At 54.3% G+C, this 18,050-nt stretch overlaps 7 protein-coding genes across 7 annotated transcripts; 2 read left to right on the plus strand and 5 right to left on the minus strand.

Moving 5' to 3' along the window:
• Window positions 1–3,487: 3,487 nt before the first annotated feature.
• Window positions 3,488–4,314, minus strand: P152DRAFT_398348 (rheb small monomeric GTPase RhbA; the record flags this gene model as incomplete). Its single annotated transcript, XM_033676459.1, has 4 exons — window positions 3,488–3,727; window positions 3,786–3,914; window positions 4,029–4,168; window positions 4,260–4,314. The coding sequence occupies 4 exons, from the start codon at window positions 4,312–4,314 to the stop codon at window positions 3,488–3,490; spliced, it is 564 nt and encodes a 187-aa protein (XP_033533598.1).
• Window positions 4,315–5,202: 888 nt separating this feature from the next.
• P152DRAFT_474207 (uncharacterized protein) lies at window positions 5,203–7,149 on the minus strand (the record flags this gene model as incomplete). The annotated part of the gene is made up of 3 exons (XM_033681307.1): window positions 5,203–5,900; window positions 5,955–6,964; window positions 7,031–7,149. The coding sequence occupies 3 exons, from the start codon at window positions 7,147–7,149 to the stop codon at window positions 5,203–5,205; spliced, it is 1,827 nt and encodes a 608-aa protein (XP_033533599.1).
• A 531-nt stretch (window positions 7,150–7,680) lies between these two features.
• P152DRAFT_39704 (rab GDP-dissociation inhibitor) lies at window positions 7,681–9,734 on the minus strand. The gene is made up of 8 exons (XM_033676391.1): window positions 9,553–9,734; window positions 9,471–9,495; window positions 9,360–9,419; window positions 9,280–9,307; window positions 8,884–9,229; window positions 8,282–8,833; window positions 7,936–8,193; window positions 7,681–7,883 (listed from the first exon to the last, which is right to left on the minus strand). The coding sequence occupies exons 1-8, from the start codon at window positions 9,596–9,598 to the stop codon at window positions 7,795–7,797; spliced, it is 1,404 nt and encodes a 467-aa protein (XP_033533600.1). The 5' UTR covers window positions 9,599–9,734; the 3' UTR covers window positions 7,681–7,794.
• Window positions 9,735–9,832: 98 nt separating this feature from the next.
• P152DRAFT_436908 (MRP-L47-domain-containing protein) lies at window positions 9,833–11,104 on the minus strand. Its single transcript, XM_033677571.1, has 3 exons — window positions 10,665–11,104; window positions 10,446–10,612; window positions 9,833–10,391 (listed from the first exon to the last, which is right to left on the minus strand). Exons 1-3 carry the CDS (start codon window positions 11,020–11,022, stop codon window positions 10,095–10,097), a joined length of 822 nt encoding a protein of 273 aa, XP_033533601.1. The 5' UTR covers window positions 11,023–11,104; the 3' UTR covers window positions 9,833–10,094.
• Window positions 11,105–12,570: 1,466 nt separating this feature from the next.
• P152DRAFT_40070 (uncharacterized protein) lies at window positions 12,571–14,714 on the plus strand. Its single transcript, XM_033676584.1, has 7 exons — window positions 12,571–13,014; window positions 13,070–13,468; window positions 13,521–13,567; window positions 13,618–13,673; window positions 13,723–14,252; window positions 14,304–14,440; window positions 14,491–14,714. Exons 1-7 carry the CDS (start codon window positions 12,806–12,808, stop codon window positions 14,574–14,576), a joined length of 1,464 nt encoding a protein of 487 aa, XP_033533602.1. The 5' UTR covers window positions 12,571–12,805; the 3' UTR covers window positions 14,577–14,714.
• On the minus strand, window positions 14,650–15,903 carry P152DRAFT_458922 (TIM21-domain-containing protein). Its single transcript, XM_033679575.1, has 4 exons — window positions 15,524–15,903; window positions 15,241–15,425; window positions 15,137–15,191; window positions 14,650–15,090 (listed from the first exon to the last, which is right to left on the minus strand). Exons 1-4 carry the CDS (start codon window positions 15,806–15,808, stop codon window positions 14,905–14,907), a joined length of 711 nt encoding a protein of 236 aa, XP_033533603.1. The 5' UTR covers window positions 15,809–15,903; the 3' UTR covers window positions 14,650–14,904.
• Window positions 15,904–16,144: 241 nt separating this feature from the next.
• On the plus strand, window positions 16,145–17,711 carry P152DRAFT_458923 (AAA-domain-containing protein). The gene is made up of 3 exons (XM_033679576.1): window positions 16,145–16,276; window positions 16,334–16,577; window positions 16,635–17,711. Exons 1-3 carry the CDS (start codon window positions 16,214–16,216, stop codon window positions 17,579–17,581), a joined length of 1,254 nt encoding a protein of 417 aa, XP_033533604.1. The 5' UTR covers window positions 16,145–16,213; the 3' UTR covers window positions 17,582–17,711.
• Window positions 17,712–18,050: the final 339 nt, after the last annotated feature.

An 18,050-nucleotide genomic window follows, 5' to 3' on the forward strand; every position in this document is an offset into this window, starting at 1 on the left:
GATCAGTCACCCTTTTTCGTCCTCTACTCCACTCAGAGTAGTTCGGATTGGGTTTCAAATCAAAGTCGGTTTAGGGCGCACACTGCATGAGACGGGAGCAATGCTGCCAAGTCCCAGCCTCTCAGCGGCGTGGCGAGCACCGCTATGGGAAACCTCCCCGCGCCCTTTTCCAACCTCAATGGGAATTGGGAATATTGCCCATGCCGAGAGGTCGTGACTCGAGAGTGGCAACACGAACTCATCCTCGTGGTGGCACTACCGGCATATGCGGGAGGAGCAGTCGTGTATCCGAGCATCTGCCCCGTTGGCTGTGGCTCCTCGTCGCCGAGTTTAAGGAACGGGCACTAGCGGGAGAGCTGCGTGCTTATCCAGAAGAGCCACTCATCGTGAGAATTGTCGAGCCATTGATTCGACCAACATGAGAAGGGAACAGCCGCAGGCCGGTCAACATCCTATGGGATGTCGTCGCTCGCGGCGAGCGGTGGGGGGCACCTTCATGCGTTTTTTTCCGGCATGGTCGGAGGCGAACTGCTCACAACCAATCTCAGGAGCTCAACGTCGGTGCCTTCGGAGCATTTCAAGCGGCAAGATTCCTCCTAACCAACCATCCGTCTCGCCTGACTAGAGAGGTCGACGCGAGCAAATTCCGCCCTTGGAACGGTCTCCTGATGACGATGGCCCTCAGTAGCCGGACAAGTATCAAGCGTAAGGAGCATCGGCTACCTGCTAGGGATCAGATCTCCTAATTCAGACTCTGTCAAGAAACCGGATGGGGAAATTAATTTCAGCATATTTCAGCAGATTCCATGTTCCGATGCCGCTGAAGGATTCTTGCCAACCCCCCTGAACATTGTGACTTGAATATCAACTAGGGTGAGAAAGGTACACCAAGAAATGCGCATTTGCCTAACGGCCAAACCCTATGCCCAGCACGCCAGCAACCAACAATCCCACCCAAAGAAAACTCGCGATGTCACACAACGAACGCCACATGCACCGCAGCCCATAGCGCCCTAAAGCGGTGCCGCCCTAGTCCCGAAATTACCTACCATGGGGTGTTCGTGCATGAATTAACAACCCAGGATATGAAAGTCCAGCCTTATGAAAGGGTGAGTTGAGACTTGAGCCACCTTTGAAATCGAACTGGAATTGAAACCACCCAGTTGATACGCACCGGCCACCCACAGCCCTCCCGAAAGCACGCGATTTGAGCGAAATTGTAGGGAGAAATCAGTAACGTGGCTTGGGACAAGAATAGCAAATATCCATCATTCAGTGGGGCTGGAATCTGGATGCTTGACTTCCCGCCTGGTGGATTCCACATATGAACTGCCGTTGCTAAAGTTCACGATTCAGCATTCACGAACCATGTCTAGAAATTGGCCGGTCGTTCACGATGATCCGCGCCAGTCCCTGTAGCTCAGATATTCCGATTGCAACTTGCAAGGGTTGGACAAGACTCAGCCAAGGGCAATATTCCCTGGAGGTTGTTGGATTTATGGCAACGAGGTCCTTGATTGGTTCCATGGCATCGGCACTCGGCGGTGATTCGACCAGAATTCTTGACTCGATCTGACGGCTGCAACAGATTATAAATCCGGATCAAATATCTCGCTGCAGTGACGGGGGACGTTGAAGCTGAGTTGAAATCCTTCGAAATCCGAATCGCGTCAGAGTAGGTAAGTACACTAGTTAGTTGAATCTAGATATTGGTAATGCACAACGAGGAAATGAGGGAACGGTGTGATATGCAATTCTCAGATTCACAAACAATACGATCTTACGGATATGAATAATGATCCAAACGTATTTAGTTACCACTTATAAGTAGGGACAAGCAAAGATGACCATGGTGTTTCTTGGTAGATATTATTTTCCCGATAGTCAGAACTCCTCCATGTCTGCAGCATCCGGGTGCGAGCACCAGCACACCAGCCAACAGATCATCAAGCGAAATGCCCAGGCCATCATGCTTCGTCAGTGTCGGAAGTATCCGCTCTGCAGCTCTGCGCCATTCCGAGGTATGCCGGATTTTCAATAATTTCATGCCCAAACGAAAAACTAGCCTAGAGTCGAAACATCGGCGCCCACTGAAGGGCAGACACGCCCGGGCAGCTCAGCCTCAGGTCATGGCTGGTGAGATGGCATCCCTGCTATTCAATCAGATGGATTGAAACGGCGCCAGGAAATCCTCCAAGCCAATTACACGTCGTTCATCCAAAAGTCCAACATCTTCTTTCCACCATGAACTCCTTCGACTCTCGCTTGCCACTGTCTTTTCCTATATTTCTGTTTAGTACCTGCATTGACTAGATAGGTGCATTAGGTAGTGCCTGGTGCATGCCCACCGACCAGATGATCTTCCACGCATATCAGCCGCAACTCTAGCACGAACTCCGAGATATTCGTCACCTTCCTCCATACCCCCCCCTAGGTTGTACATTGTACTACGCATTACGCAATCCTCTGCAGTCTCCCATATTCCCCTCCCAAGTCCCAACTAACGAGACTCATCCTGCATGCTTAACTTTAAGCACCGCGCCGTTCTTCCTCCGCCCGCTTGGCGAACATCCAGCTGATGTGACCCGCGCGTATCCCCCGTCGCCGACGGACCCCCTGGTGCTTCTTGTGACAGTGCGTGATTGAATTCGCCACTCACCGTCGACGAGCGTGGGGTTCGAGGACCGAGTTCGTGTTGGGTGTTCAGCTTTAGTTCAGGTCGGTCGAAAATGGTTTCGGGACGGGTGGTAGTGATGTATCATGTAGTGGTGAGGGGATTTGATGAAATGTGCCGTGTCAAGGCATCGTAATTCACCCCTCCGACGAGGGGGTGCGTGGGATATTTGGAGGGCGGAAAGGTGGCGGTAGCTGGTGCCTGCTGTCTGAGACTGGAGGTGACCGTTTCTCGGATCAGACCGGAGCATGGGGACGATGTGAAGTCCACGGGTTGGATTCAGTTCCGCGGGTGGCAATTAGAAATCGACCGGTGCCCAGCTCGCTTGGCTGGGGAGGAATCCTTAGGAGCATCACAAGATCAGCTCATGAAAGGCATGAGGCGGATTCTGTCGTTCGGAGACCTGGAGCCAGCCATATCGAGCGAGGAGGCTGGGAAGATAGATTGTTGATATCTGCCTGCGATCAATCTTCTAGCTCTTGAAGTAGGGGAACTGCGGTAGAGCTTGCACGTTAGCTAGATGGTGCCGTTATGGTCACCTGGTTCCGTGAGGAAGAGCATCCATTTTGCTGTCTAGCTGTAAAACTCCCGCTTGGTCACCGGCGCCAACAGTACTCCCCGAAACATCGTCTATAGACGTGGGCGTCGTCCTCCTTGAGCAACCTCAGTTGCTGTCCGCCGAGCGAGTGAGGCGCTCGATATCTCCTTCGCCAAATCCTCACCGAATAGCCACACGGCTTCGGTGACCCATGACAGCCGCCGAACATTCAAAACCCAGAAAGGCGTGATATACGCAAGAAGCCGACGTCGACCTCACATCACAACGCACTTCCCACCACCGGTCGGCTCGCTCGGATTCTGCGACTTCTCGATCTCCGCGATCACCATCTCGAAGGCCCGGGAGACGTTTTCGTCGAACCGCGCACTCGCTTCCGTCCACGCGCACTTGAACTCCTCGCCCAGCTTCCGGCCGGCTTCCTTGTCGACCTGGCGCTGCTCGGGCCGGAGATCGCATTTATTGCCGATGATCACCATGGGGACCCATTCTGCGCCCTGGGACATCAGTTAGCCTTGCATGCGGTTCCGAGAGGGCGGGGCGTCTGAGACATACCAGATGGTTCAGAATCTTCTCTCGAACGATGCGCACCATCTCGAAGGACTGCTTGGAGCCGACGGAGTAGACGACCACGTAGCCATGAATGCCGATGAAGTGCTTCGAGTTTAGAATGGAGTATTCGTCCTGTCAGATGAGCGATGTCAGCCGACGGGATCACAACATGCTTTCCCACTCCCGTCCGCAGTGTCTTGTGCGCCAAGGCGTTGCCGCGAAATGAAGTCGTGTCTCACAACGTACCTGACCAGCAGTGTCGACGATCTCGGTCTCATAATCCTGGCTCTTCACTCGGATGACTTTGCTGAACGTATTCTCGATGGTCGGATAATATGACTCGACGAAGTGCCCATCGACAAACTGCACCGTCAAGCTCGACTTGCCTAGATTACGACGTGTCAGTTACCGTCGCCGACAAGAACACCAACAACAACCCGCCAACCTCTCAACTTCTAAAATGTAGACAAAACTCACCGACCGAGCGACTGCCGACGATGGCGATCTTCCTGGACTTTGGTGGCCCCGGCATATTGGCGGACCAAGCGTAGGGCAGATCGCGAAGTTCGCTCAAGTTGCGGGGGAAGAACAGACGAGATCGAACCTCCTGTGATGGGGGGTTAGGTCCGGCGTGGGGCCGTCAAAGGTTGTACCGGTGACACCAAGGGACGTGTGGCACCAAGGTCAGGAGAGGTAGGTACCGGTATGGTGAATGGTATGGGATGGGTATACTATGGTACAACGGGGGAGATGAGATGGGAGACGTGACGTGACGTACAGATGGAAAGTGGATGCAGCGTGAGGCGCTGAACCGGCGGGGCAGCAGGGGTTTCCGTTGGGCTTTCCGGGTTCTTTGTTTGGACTGTATGGGTGGCTGGCCCATGTCGAGTTGCACGTGCAGCGAATAAACCATCGCGAAAGAGGACGGTTATTGCCTTATCGCCTTCCAGCCTTATCGCCCTAGGGGGCTAATCTGAGTCGCCGATTTTGGGGAGAAGAGAAATGCTCGGTATAACGAAGCAAACGAGAAACATAAGGAAACATGAAAGGATTGGAATAAGATTGATAATGGTTGTGCTGGAAAATTGAGAAAAGAAACGATTGCAAAGAATTGATTGCAGTAGAGGTGGAACTGGAGCACTTGGGAAGGGGGTATTTCACTTTCAGTTGCGAACGCTGTTGTGATTTCAGATCTGGGTGGAAGATTCAAGACACCCGATTCTCTTACACACTTCTTGCTAGTAGGAACACAGGGTACCTTCCAGGTGTTCTGTATTAGATTATCTAGATGGAATGTCTAGGGGAGCCAGTCTCCAACCAAAGCGTTTCAGGGGTATGATAATTCCAGTGTCTTCAGTGCTCTTCATCTGCGTAGTCCAACATTCGAATCCCATCCAACACCTCTCTTCATCACACATTATCATGCGATATAAACTGGTAAATTCGACTCCCAATACCTCGGAGGCACCGCCACCACCCGATCATCAAAGTTATGGATTGCATGCCAAAACACCCCCTTAAACATCATCGCCACCCAAAACATCTCCACCTTCTCCTTTTCCACGCCACCCCCACACATTTGCACCACCGCAGGCAGACACTGCGTGAAATATACGGCCGTGGCCTTTCGCCGCACAGGGCGCCGATCATCGCGATCCACCGCCGCCTCCAGCGACTCGTCGCGCACCACCTTAGCGAAATGCTCCTGGCAGTCGGTCATCACGGCGTGTAAGTGTGCGGCGAGCACGCTGCGGCAGAGATGGCGGGTGCGGATACAGTAGGTCGCCATGTCGTACCAGGCGGCGTGGATCTTGTTTAGGAGGTCGAGCATCGCGTCGTCGCTGTAGCGGTCCATGACGAAGGCGGGACGGCCGCGGAGGGGTCCCCAGCGAGGGTGGGCGAGGATAGCGCTGCAGTGGAGGAGGATGGCGGAGTAGAAGGGCTCAGGGGATTCGCGGGTGGAGTTGAGGTGGAGGAGTTGGTTGGTGAAAGCCCGGAGGGCACCGCGGATGCCGGGTTGGGAAAAGTCGAGCTGATCGCTGGGTTTGACGAGGTACGTGATGCAGGTGTTGTTTGGTCGCAGCACTGGACAGTTGATGGCGATGAAGTCGAGCATTGCTTGACGTAAGTCAGACTTGTGGAAACGTGGTCATAGGAATCCAGAATGCTTACCTCGATTGATGCAACTGTCTGGATAACTTCGGATGATGTCCGACTTAGACTTGGTCAGTCTTGAAAGCGCCTGATACCACTGCTCAGTACTAAAGACGCGAACGTTCTCCGCGATGCCAAAGTCGGCCGGGATGATACCAAACCCCAAAAGCGTAGCCCCTTCGACCGGCGAAAACACGATGCCATGAAGCTTCCGTTCATCCTCAGCTCGCCGGTCCATTTTCGCGAACGTCAACATCGTCCCGAGAGGTTTGACGAGAGAGCTGGTCACCATGCTGCCATCCGACTCCGCCAGCAGGGTCCCCTCCTCCGGCTTGAAGGTCTTCCAACACATGCCAAGTAGCTGAACCATGATAGCGACATCCATGATCGTGGATACGGCATATGGCTTCAGCACGTCGGGCGGCACGAAATCCCAGCTCTTCTTGGTCATCCGCACTGCCGGAACGATTACTCGGCCTTGACGTAGACCGCCGGACGACGTGTCTTGAAACACCCGCAGGCCCGCATTACGCAATTCCGAACTGTACGATTGCAAGCACTGCATGAGCGGAATCCAGCTCACCGGCTCGTTCTCCATCACGTTCCCCACCGGATCGCCTCGCATCTGAAGAAATGCCTCGCTCCTCGGATTCCTTGTTCTCGACTCACTCGCCGCCGAAAACCCCGAAAGAATCCTCGAACTCCACGCCCGCCTTGCCAACGACGGCCGCATCTGCTCCTCAAAGTTCATAAAAAACTCACTCGTCGTACTTTTCCCTTGCGTCTCCTTGGCGAAGGTCATCGCATTCGCCGCCGTCTTCCGCGTCTGCAGCCCCTCCCACCGGTCCATTTCCGGCGTGCCATCTAACAAAAGCAACGGGCCCGCGGTCGGCGACGTCTGGATCCGCTGCAGGTCGTACGCGGCGTCCAGGAAGATGTGCGGCGTCGCGAAGATGGTCTCGAAGCGGAACTCGCGCCATTTGAAGCGGCGCGTCGTGAAGCGCGCCCAGCTGCCGATGACCGCCGAACTGGATGGTGGGTCTCAGACTCGAGGGACGTAAGAACTGGGTCGGATGGGCTGGGGGAGAACGTACCTGCACCGTCGATACCCGTCCGCGCTCGCGTAGTATTGGTGGAGAACTTGGCCTATGGTATTCACCAAGGCTATGACGGCGATCAAAAGCGCGGCGAGAGCAAGGGGGGCTTCATCCATTGGGAATTGACTGGAGGTATTCGAGGGACATCGCTTTACCAAATACGAGACATGCGCGATCTACGAACTGGGGACATGGATGGAAGACGACTGGAGACAGTGTGGCATATAATTCTAGCGATACAAGGTAAAACAATTAAAATAACAGCAGACGAGGACGCAATGAACTTGAATGTTGAACACGGCACCAATAGTGCGATCACATTGACTTTATGCACCTCTGGTTGACTTCAATTGATGCGCGGCGAGATTCAAGGAGGTCCTGCTGCGCCTCACCCCCCACGGTACCCTGTTCGTGCATACGAATGGGCTTCGAAGTTCGAAAACCACGCAGATAGAAATGTGTTGCCCAAGTAGCTGTCCGTAAATGGGGTGGTAAAGACAATCTACGCTATTAAAAATCAACATGCGAGGCATGTGGTGGTCCTGATGGAATATTGAGAGAAGGATGAGCTGCGAAGGGAGACGTCTGGTCGTCTCGCCCCACCATTGATCACATTCGATACTTTAAGCACCTCCTCTACAGTTAAGTCCCAGACAGCTCCTCATTCAATATTCGACGCTATCGATAACGCAGAACAATCTCATCGTCTAATAGCGGCTCGGGCAACGAATGCAACGACATCCATCCTGCAATCTTCAACCCTAATCCTCCGCCAACTGCTGACCTTCTCTCAACCCTTCGACCTTCAATTCCGTTCCCTCCGCCCTCATATATATGTTCTTGATATCATCTAATATAATCAGTACCGAATTCGTTGACGGCCAGTTGTGTTGGGGACTTACCGGTGGTGGTCTCAAAGTGGCTGGTGGCATCGTAGCTCTTGGAGATGAAGATGTTGTCGTTGATGCCGCTCTCCAACGGCTCGTACAGCGCGATCGGTGGGCCCATGAACTTCTCCTCGATCTTGCCGAGGCGTTGGAAGCCGGGCTCGAGCTCCAGGTGGTGGTTGGCGTTGCTTTCGGCGATGGTGGAGAGGATCGCGACGTAGTATCCGGCGGGGCAGATGTTATGGTGGCTGGAAACGAGGGTGATGTAGATATCTGGGATGTTTCGTTACCATCATGATTCGAGTAGAGGAAGATGCGGGGTGACACGGGGAAGGGAAAGGTAGGGGATGCTGAAACTCACCATGCTTCCGGCCAATCTGAGACTGCGGAATGATCAACTGCACGGAATCGGAATTATCGGTGCTGGCCAACGGATGGGTGAGGATGCAAATGGCCTTGACGAGGTATCCCGTGACCTGCACCTTATTCTGGAAGTACGACGGATCCGCGATGATCTTCTTGCACTTGGTCTCGAACTTCATCCCGTCGCCCTCTTCCCCTCGCTCCTTCATCGTCGCCTTGATCCCGATCGCCTTGGACCCGTCGTAGAGGACCTCGTCCACATCGGTGTTGAGCATGTAAGTGCCGCCGTAGATGGCGGACAGCCGGGCGAAGCCTTGCGGCAGCTCGCCGAGTCCGTAGAGGGGGTAGATGTAGGGGGATTTGCCGTAGCGCGCCATCGAATTGACGTACAGTCGGATGCGGCCGACGGCATCCTGGGCCGTCCCCTTCTCGTTGATGTAGCTGTCGGTTTGGTAGAGCGCCATCGAATGGCCAATGAAGTCACGGGTGGTCGCTTCGAGCCCGAATTTATCGTATACGTCTTTCATCGTCACCTGGTTCATGTCCAAGCCTACACCCGGTTAGCAACGATTCTCTCCTGGTGTCCCGGGCCATAGTTACCGGCATGTGTCGCGGGGTCATCGTCCTTGAACGCCCCCACCCACTCCAAGAACTTCTTCGCCCGTCGCTTCTCGAACAGTCCCATCAACGGCGACCGGAGCGCCTCGCCCGCGTCCGACGGCACTTTGGCGACCGTCGCGCTCGACTGCTTGCCCTGTTGCACGTAGCTCCCGGCGATCTGCTTGAACTCCAGGTACCGCGTGACGTCGGTCGAGACCAGGATGTTTGTGAGTTCGCCGTTCGACATCAGCAGCTTCGGGACGAGGTCGATGTTCCAGTCATTCGCCCGGCCATACTTCTTCCATGGCTCCTCGCCCTTGGCGACGTTCCCGTACTTCTTGAACAGCTTCAATAAAGTCAGTGAAGGGTCTATCTGCGGAGACGAAGGGATCGTACGTATTCGAGGTTGACGGAGGCTGCCTCTCTGCACCCAGTTAGCAAAGTGGGATGGGCGCTCCCAGACATGCAGTACGTACCCGCCATAGTGGTCGTTGCGGTCAATATGAAGGACCTTCTGCCCCTTGACACTCAACACACTGCACAACCGGTCAGTAGCACACAGAGGACGGACACCCGGGGCGAATTACCCAGAAAGGACACATTCCGTCAGACCTGCAACTCGTCATGAGCCTCAAACCGAACCATGCAAAGGGGCGGGGTACTGCATACCAGTGCCAAGGACCACGACATCGTATTCTGGGGCAATTTCATCCATGATGATGGGATTCTTGGAGGTTCAAATGGGCGTATGGGGGATTGGGTGCTGTCCGTTAAAGAATTTGGAAGCTGATGGAGGTATAAAGTGTACATGTATCGGTGAGGAGCTGAGGAGCTCGAGCTTGTGGAGTTGCGGGAGAGTGGGATGGAGTCGAGGAGGTTCGGATTCCATTGGTTGGCAGTCCCATCACATCGCTTTCGGCAGAGGTGGCCCTCATCGCCACTGAAACTACTCGCTTTGTTTTAAATGTGTGGGAAGGCCTGATGATCATGGGTTAATTAGCTATGATGGAGAGTTATCCTATGTTCAAACTTAGGCAATCGTGCATCTACAGGGTAAGATATTCCGAGTATGTGCACGGCTTAACCCTTCCTTCACCGTTCTGTTAACCTCCCGACAGCTTCGATTTGTACAATGTCAACCCATGCCTGGGGGATATAGAACATCTCATACATATATCGTACAGTTTCTCAGCAATTCATCCCCGAACAGCCTATAGCAAATTCCGAGGCCTGGACTTCCCAGCTGTTGAATCCTCCTGCGCTTGGTTAGGAGCCAACTTATCCGTTTCTCCTTCCAGATCCCCGGAGCTGGATGCATCCTTGCTTGCTTCTGATTCAACATCCTCATAGCCAAATGCCGCAGGAGATTTCAAAGATGGACTCCAATTTCCATCATCATCCTCTTTCCACTGGATCTCGGGATCCTTTTGGGCCAAATGATATGCATCGGTCCAGACATTGTGTCGCTCTGTCAAGGTCTTCTTGATCATCTTCATCGTCCTCCGAACCTGGATGGGTGCTGATTAGAAGTCCATCTGTAAATAAGAATCATGAAGACATACATCAGCATCTCTCCACGCAGCTTCAACTTCGCCAAAACCCGGCTCCAGCCTTTCTCTGGTGTGCCGTTCTGTGAATATCCGATTCCGCTCCTTCATACATATCCACCACAATGCATGCAAGTCTTCAAAGGACTTCTTCCTCAGTTCCCATGGCTTCCATGCCCGGCCTGGTCGCAGTATTAGCATCGCTCTTCCTTGAGGGTGGAATTGGAACCATACCATGCATGTTATCTTGCTCCGGTGTGGATAACGCTGTCCTCTCCACATTGAAGAACCCCCACAATCCGTGTTTTTCATTGAGCTCCGTCTCCGACTGGTCTTTGTAAACGGGCCGCTGTACATCCTTCAACGTCACAGAGCCTCTTGGGATGTTTCGAGCTCCTGAAGACCGGATGGCCGATATACCCCGGTTCTTATTACCATCCCTTCGTGCTTGCAGTGGGACGGCTGTGGAAAATGGACGCTGGGAGGGATTTCGAAGGCACTCGGTCGTAGACTGCGGAATGCGGGAACGCGTGCAATTGAGAGTAGATGGGAACCACCTGGTCGCCCGAAGCGCGCATGAATGGAGCTCCATCTGGAGGAGGTCTCTCGGGAGACACAAGGTCACAGTACCGGGTGGGAAAGTATGCGCGACGGTATTTAGAGGTGGTTGTAGATGCAGCAGTTGCCAACTCTTAAGAAAATCGAAGATGATCCTGGGGTCCTGGAAGGAGCAAAGGGCGCTAGTCCTAAAACTGTTAGCGTAACCGTCCGGTACGTACCTTCCCTCCAACATCCATCGTAGATTCAATCGTCCTCCTCTATGTTCATCTACACACAAGACTTCATCCAGTACTCATATTCTTCGATCCCAACCCGTCTCTCATCCCTTCCACCTGGAACTTCGGGGGATATCTTAGGGTCTGTGGAATTAGAAGCGTCCGCAGCTTAACAATTTCCTTGGTGAGTAATTTATTCCAATATTCAGGCATGGTTGGTCGCGAACCGTGTCGCGCACGCGAAGAGATGTGGACTATCGTGAGAAATCCTGAGCGGCGTCACCATGTCAAGCGGATCTCAGCGCATCGGCCGGTGGTGATGTCCCACGATAATTCCCACATGTCCAGCAGCACTCACAAGGGACTTCGTTTGGATTCCCTTGTGATATCCAAACACCTTCACTTTCTGTTCGCCGTTTTCTGTTTTCTGAAATCGCTTGCGCTCAATTCCCCCACCTGCGGCCTCGCCTCTCACTCAAGTATCTAACATGGAGGACTATACAGGTCATAAACCGGGCTCGCAGAGCTTCTCTAGAGGATCCCGCGCCCAGTCGAACTTGAAGGGAGGCGCTCAACGAGGTATGACCCCATCTTCCGCTCTCCGCTCACGAAATCCCCTCAGTATTCCATATAGCTTCACCAGTGTGGTGGCAGGATAGTCAAGGTCAGTCGACTAATATCTCTGTAGCGAATCAGCAATATCATCCCCCTCCAAACGCGTTCGGTCTACCGCACCATCCCACTCAAACCCCTCCGAGCAATCAGCGGCCCCCGGCTGCGAGAGGAAATAGAGATACCTTCCAATCGAATCCTGACTCACGCCTACCGTACGACCTCGGCGCACTCCCAGGGGACCTAGCACTGCCGACTCTCCTACCACTCCAACGTGCAGTAGCAAAGAAATTCGGACAGAAACCTCACTATTACACACCCTCTGGAACGATCCCCTGGAACACATATGGCCACGTAGAGAGCAAGAACGTTCCAAGTTCCTTCGACAACTCCCAGCCGCCCCCTCTACCTGGATTCCTTCCGCGTGGACTTCCCCCTCCACCTGGACTTCCCCCTCCATCTGGACTGTACCCCCCGTATAGCGCCCAGCCTGTACATTTTGGACCACACACTCCATTCAATCTGGTTCACGGAACCCCAACAGCACCACCGTTCGTCAAGAATCACCTATTTCCAGCAGTTGGTTTCAATAAATACTACATACCTTTTCAAGCGACCGGTCAGTGTCAGGAGTTCAGCTGGGAAACTGGTTCAAACATCCGCACTCCATCCTCGCATACACAAGGTTCTGCGAGCAACGTTTCAGTTCCTGCCGGATCACCTGCGACCGTTCGTGGACCAAGCACGCCAAGCGGTCCGAGTACAGATTCCCATATCAGAACCCCGTGTTCTGTGAAACCGCCCTCCGCACCCAGCGCCAAAGCCTTTGAGACCAATCCCGCTTCTTTCGCTAGAGTGGCAGCCAGAACCCCCGGGCCAAACGGTAAAGTCTTAGAGGCAAACCACAATACTGCACGCAGGCTCGCGAAGACAGTGGAGGAGATTGAGACGAAGCGGCGTGTAAGCTCGGGTCAGAAACAGGAAGCCATGTTTCCTTCTCAGCAAAACGCGCCAAACCGTGGCGCGGCTCCGATGGGATCCGGCCGTGTCAACGGAAAGATTCCCGTGGGTAGTTCGGGTTGGCCATTCGGTGGTCAAGCTGGAATGCCGAATCTTCAACAGGGACGTGGTGCTGGTCTTGGTAGCTTCGCTGGAGCTCTGAACAATCAATCCAACCAAGCCTCGCTTGACCTGTCGTAAGCAACCTGAATTGATGGCCTATTTATTCCCTTGCTAACGTTGAGCTTGCAGTGAATTTCCTAGCTTGTCTGGTAACCCCCAATCTCATCACCAATCATCCGCCCAGGCGATCTGGTCGAACCCTAGCCTCCGCACCCCACAACATGCGCCCGGCCAACGTCCTCAAGGACAGAATCCCGCTTTGGCACCCGGTCAAGCGCAAACCCACCAAGGCCCGGGGCGCGCCCCAGAGGACAGTCGCAGTTCGAATGTATCTCCATTCAATGCGACCCCGGACGAGTTCCGATTCGGCGGCCAACGAGGTGCTGGACCGTTGTCGGGCCTTGGTGGTCAGCCTCAGCCCGGTAGCATTGAAGAATTTCCTCCGCTTGGTGGACTGGGTAGCAACGACCTTCCTGGCGATCGACGGGGAAGCAGCATATTGCAAGATGCGTTTTTGAATGGCGGGATGTAAGTGATGTACGACGCTTCACATGATAGCAAACCACTGACTGGATTTCAGGCAGCGTTTGGCGATTGGGGATGCCAGAGTCGGAGCAGCCATTGGCGGTAAGCCGAATTCAGATTCTGATCATCTCGTCTTGCTCACTTTCCCCTAGGTTCCCGAGCTGGAACTGAGGGAGTCCGGAATGGACAGGGCGCTTCTGAATCCAGGGTAAGTGAGCCAGAACTGATATATCGCCCATGGATCCTAATGAACCTAGCCCACTTCCCGTCCCGCACGCACTCTCACCAACCCATCATTCTCGAACATCCCCGCCGGCCAGCTCGGATTCGCTCATCAAAGTCCCCTCGGACCGTTGGGTTCGGAACCTCGAGCTGAAGACGCTGCCGAAACCACCGATGCTGTTCCATCTGCCCCGGCTCCGCAGCAGAAGCCCCTCCCCACGCTGACGAACAAGGAGGCCGCTGGGATGAAAGGACTCCTTGCCATCCTCGACAAAGACCTTCCCACCAACAAGTGGCTTGCTTTCGGTCAAGATCTGACTCAGCTTGGCCTCGACCTCAACCGACCCGACAATTCCCCCTTGTGGCCTACTTTCCACAATCCCTTCGAGCCGAACGCCCCCGATGCACGACCGCCGATTCCCAAGTTCACCATCCCGCAGCACTACCTTGTGAACAATGTCCCTCCTCTTCATACGCGATTCGGAAGCTTCACTGATGAAACGCTCTTCTATATCTTTTACACGCGTTGCGACGAGATTTGGCAGGAGCTGGCGGCAATGGAACTGTAAGTCCTTTTCTCCCCGTAGCTCCCGAGTGGATCTAATACCATGATCAGATACAAGCGTGATTGGCGCTGGCACACCTCCCTCCGCCAGTGGATGATGAAGGACGTCAGCTTCGGCGCCCCGATCCAGCTGGGCAAGGACTGCGAGAGGGGCTACTACGTCTTCTTCGACATGAAGACCTGGTCACGTGAGCGGGTGAGTTCCCTCTTCGATGACCGTGATATTGACCGCTTACAGAACCCAAGCGCGAATTCGTCCTCTACTACGAAGACCTCGAGCAACGCCACGCGGACACCGTCCGTCAGCCCCCCGCGACGATGTAGACCGGCGCCGGGATTTAGGGGAACTTTGCCACGCTTTGCAGCATTTGCATGACCGTCACGCTTTTCGGAACGGATCACACGACTATGGAGCGACATGAGGGACCGCATGGGTCTCATATGGGAACTGTATAATTACATATGAAAGGACGGACACACCAGAACATGGTCTGCGATGAGCTGTATGTAGGAAGCCCTTCTGGGTCCATCTTCACGCGGCCAAAAGGTTGCAGATCAATAAAAATCCATCAATGCATTTGACGTTTCGCACCATGACATATGCCATTGTCAATATCGTACAGCTTTTCACGCCTTGCTAATCGCATTCTTTCTACCACCATTTCACACCGAAGACCGTCGATGACCCCGACTTCTCATCCTTCTTCCCCGCCTCGTTCTCCAAAAATATCCGCTGGTGACCCTGGACGTCCAGATACAGCTGATAATACTCAAAATCCCCACCCGGCCGCCTCGTCATGTGGACGCGGCAGATGCCACGATTGACGGGACCGTCGACCTACTTCAATTAGACAAATAGAAACTACCAGTGGCGGGTGACCTACGTGAAAATGCATATACAAATGCTCCATCCCCACCCGATCCTTTTCAATCCGTGATCTTCGATCGGTTAGCCGATCCACCGCTGCGTTTCAGAAAAGCAACTTACGCTATCGATCGGTTTCGCGTCCACTTATTCCAGCTCGCCTCTCCATGCGCGTAAATCTTCTTTGGATCCCCCAAGATACGCACGCAGTTCGGATCGTCTTTGATCCGCTCCACCGCGCGGTCAAAGACCCGCGTTTTGCTGTCGGTGGCGAAGACCTCCTTGTATAGGAAGTACGATACGCCGCCCTGTTCGAGAATCAGTAAATATTCAAAACAGGATAGCTTACGGGCTGATTTTTTCTATATCTTTCTTTTCTTTTAAAAAGGGGCAAAGGCTGGCATACCGTCAACACCACTCCCACCACGATCACCAGAAAATTAAACGACTGCTGCGTCGTCCGCGCGGCCTTCTCGCCCATGCTCAGGTCATTCCACTGGACCCGTCCATCGTCGCTGATCACCGTGATCGCTTTCCGCTGCGAACGAGGCGGCTCGGGCTTGCTTCCCAAGTTGCTCTGTGTGGCATATGGGCGTGCCAGCGCGCGTGGGGGGTGATGGGTTAGGAACGACAGCGGCGCCCGGCGGGCGGCACATATGGATCTGGTGGACATTAGATGGAGGATTCTCATGGAGGCTTCTTGATTCTCATTTTGGATCCATGGGGATAGGGGGCATGGTCGAAGGGCCAAGTTATATCTTCATGAGAATTGAAGCCGTCGACCGGACTGGGTGTCCTCTGCATGTGCAAGGGTCTTTTCAGGCCCATAAATTCCGGGCTCAGCCACAGCCACTTCAGAGCACGTGACGTGGCTAATGTGGCGTTACACAACTTTTGCCTTAGTGCCTGAGGCTTAATTGTGGCGACTACGACCCTCGGTCGCTCTTGTCTCAGCACGAGCCGACAATCGACGTGAAGCTATTCCGCCATCAAGGACATGCGAATTTATTTAATAGATCGATCCGCTTGATTCTCTCCAAGCCCTACTGGCTCTTGAGCACCGCCTGCCGGATACCATTCCCCCAATTTCCTCATCATGAGCTCCGGCTCAACAAGACGATGGCAATATGTCGCCGACCTTCTCATGGCCGCCGCCCTCGTACGTCCATCGTCATCATATACAGGATAGCAGACACGACTAACAAGCACGATGTAGCCCGTCATGACCTACCTTGCCATGAAGACTCTCCTCTCCCACCTCGACTTCGGCACTGGCGACCGTGAAAAGGACAAGAAAGACGCGGCGGCGGCGGCGCGAAAACTGGACCGGCTACTGGCTGCACGCGACAATACTTACGAGGACGACGTCGACAAGAGAAAGAATCTGGAGTTGACGCAGTATGAGAGGCAGATAGCATTGGAGGTGGTCATGCCGAGTGACATCCCCGTGTCGTTCAAAGGTGAGTCGCAGTTCAAGACAAGAGAGGGAACCTCAGGCTGATCAATATGCGCTGCAGACATTGGAGGTCTAGACGATATCATCGAAGAGCTTCGCGAATCTGTCATTTACCCACTTACCCTCCCCCACCTCTACTCGCGCTCCTCTTCCCTCCTCTCCGCCCCATCCGGCGTCCTCCTCTACGGCCCCCCTGGCTGCGGCAAAACCATGCTCGCCAAAGCCCTCGCCCACGAATCCGGTGCCACCTTCATCAACCTCCACATCAGCACACTCACCGAGAAATGGTACGGCGACTCCAACAAGCTCGTCAACGCCGTCTTCAGCCTCGCCCGCAAACTCCAGCCCTCCATCGTCTTCATCGACGAGATCGACGCCCTGCTCGGCACCCGCCGCTCCGGCGAGCACGAGGCGAACGGCATGGTGAAGGCCGAGTTCATGACGCACTGGGACGGGTTGACGTCCGTCGACGCCGCCGGCAGCGCCCAGCGGATCTGCATCCTCGGCGCGACGAACCGCATCCAGGACATCGACGAGGCGATCCTCCGGCGCATGCCGAAGAAGTTCCCGGTAGCGTTGCCGAGCGCGCACCAGCGGCGGAATATCTTCAAGCTGATTCTGAGCGACACGACAATGGACCCGGATTTCGACCTGGATTATCTGGTGAAGCTGAGCGCGGGGATGAGCGGGAGCGATATCAAGGAGGCCTGTAGGGATGCGGCTATGGTCCCGGTGAGGGAGAGTATACGTGCCTTGCAGAAGAAGAACGTCGGACGGGACCTGCGGGCGGCGGATATCAAGGAGATCCGTGGCGTGCGGACGGCAGATTTCTTCGGCAAAGGCGCAGGCATGGGCTATGCGGTCACCAACCAGACCCAGACTACCGACGATATTGATGCGAGCCCCGCAGGGAGCAAGCGTGGGGTGGATAGTGACGCAGAAGGCGATAGCTCATACACGGATACGGAGGAAGAGGTGGAAGAGGTGGAGGCGGCCGCGAGAACTTAGAGATGTTCCTTTGGCTAGGGGAACATGTTGTATCATCTTGCATGGGTCGGCGTTGGCTGGGACTCCATCCGTACGGTTAAGGCGACATGATGCGGTCACGGCAATTCACCATTTCAGCGGTATATATTGGGTAGATAGACGAGCTAACGGACAGGACGGGTTCTCCAATCTTCATGTACGAAGGCGAATTTCAAGAGATCTGTTTTGAACGCATCCATAATCCTATTTCCAAACACCAAACATCAAACGTCTCCCCACTTCTCCACCAATAGGTCCGCTTTCTTCCCCTCCCATCCCTCCTCTGTCTCCGCTTTCCGCATCGCATTTCCCACCGCCGCGACCCTCTCTTCCAGTTTGCGCAACAGGTCACTCCTCTTCGGATGTTTCTTGTCTCCATCCTCCAGGTCCCCGAATTCCGCATCACTACCTCTCCATACCTCAACCAACACCTTCTCCAGATCCTCCGCTT

This window comes from Eremomyces bilateralis (genome assembly GCF_010015585.1).
Source record: "Eremomyces bilateralis CBS 781.70 unplaced genomic scaffold P152scaffold_11, whole genome shotgun sequence".
Taxonomy (NCBI): Eukaryota; Fungi; Ascomycota; class Dothideomycetes; order Eremomycetales; family Eremomycetaceae; genus Eremomyces; species Eremomyces bilateralis.

What these genes read in the sequence shown, in the direction of transcription:
- P152DRAFT_39704 (XM_033676391.1), bottom strand. Translation starts at nt 9,598, where the DNA reads ATGGATGAAATTGCCCCAGAATACGATGTCGTGGTCCTTGGCACTG. An exon ending in CGCAACGACCACTATGGCGG is followed by an intron (nt 9,308 to 9,359) that starts GTACGTACTGCA and finishes AACTGGGTGCAG; the next exon opens with AGAGGCAGCCTCCGTCAACC. An exon ending in TGACCCCGCGACACATGCCG is followed by an intron (nt 8,834 to 8,883) that starts GTAACTATGGCC and finishes AACCGGGTGTAG; the next exon opens with GCTTGGACATGAACCAGGTG.
- P152DRAFT_436908 (XM_033677571.1), bottom strand. Translation starts at nt 11,022, where the DNA reads ATGGAGCTCCATTCATGCGCGCTTCGGGCGACCAGGTGGTTCCCATCT. An exon ending in GGAGCAAGATAACATGCATG is followed by an intron (nt 10,613 to 10,664) that starts GTATGGTTCCAA and finishes TACTGCGACCAG; the next exon opens with GCCGGGCATGGAAGCCATGG. An exon ending in CTGCGTGGAGAGATGCTGAT is followed by an intron (nt 10,392 to 10,445) that starts GTATGTCTTCAT and finishes GCACCCATCCAG; the next exon opens with GTTCGGAGGACGATGAAGAT.
- P152DRAFT_40070 (XM_033676584.1), top strand. Translation starts at nt 12,806, where the DNA reads ATGTTTCCTTCTCAGCAAAACGCGCCAAACCGTGGCGCGGCTCCGATG. An exon ending in GCGTTTTTGAATGGCGGGAT is followed by an intron (nt 13,469 to 13,520) that starts GTAAGTGATGTA and finishes ACTGGATTTCAG; the next exon opens with GCAGCGTTTGGCGATTGGGG. An exon ending in CGACATGAAGACCTGGTCAC is followed by an intron (nt 14,441 to 14,490) that starts GTGAGCGGGTGA and finishes GACCGCTTACAG; the next exon opens with AACCCAAGCGCGAATTCGTC.
- P152DRAFT_458922 (XM_033679575.1), bottom strand. Translation starts at nt 15,808, where the DNA reads ATGAGAATCCTCCATCTAATGTCCACCAGATCCATATGTGCCGCCCGC. An exon ending in ACGCGAAACCGATCGATAGC is followed by an intron (nt 15,192 to 15,240) that starts GTAAGTTGCTTT and finishes AACCGATCGAAG; the next exon opens with ATCACGGATTGAAAAGGATC. An exon ending in ATTTGTATATGCATTTTCAC is followed by an intron (nt 15,091 to 15,136) that starts GTAGGTCACCCG and finishes TAATTGAAGTAG; the next exon opens with GTCGACGGTCCCGTCAATCG.
- P152DRAFT_458923 (XM_033679576.1), top strand. Translation starts at nt 16,214, where the DNA reads ATGAGCTCCGGCTCAACAAGACGATGGCAATATGTCGCCGACCTTCTC. An exon ending in TTCTCATGGCCGCCGCCCTC is followed by an intron (nt 16,277 to 16,333) that starts GTACGTCCATCG and finishes AGCACGATGTAG; the next exon opens with CCCGTCATGACCTACCTTGC. An exon ending in CATCCCCGTGTCGTTCAAAG is followed by an intron (nt 16,578 to 16,634) that starts GTGAGTCGCAGT and finishes TATGCGCTGCAG; the next exon opens with ACATTGGAGGTCTAGACGAT.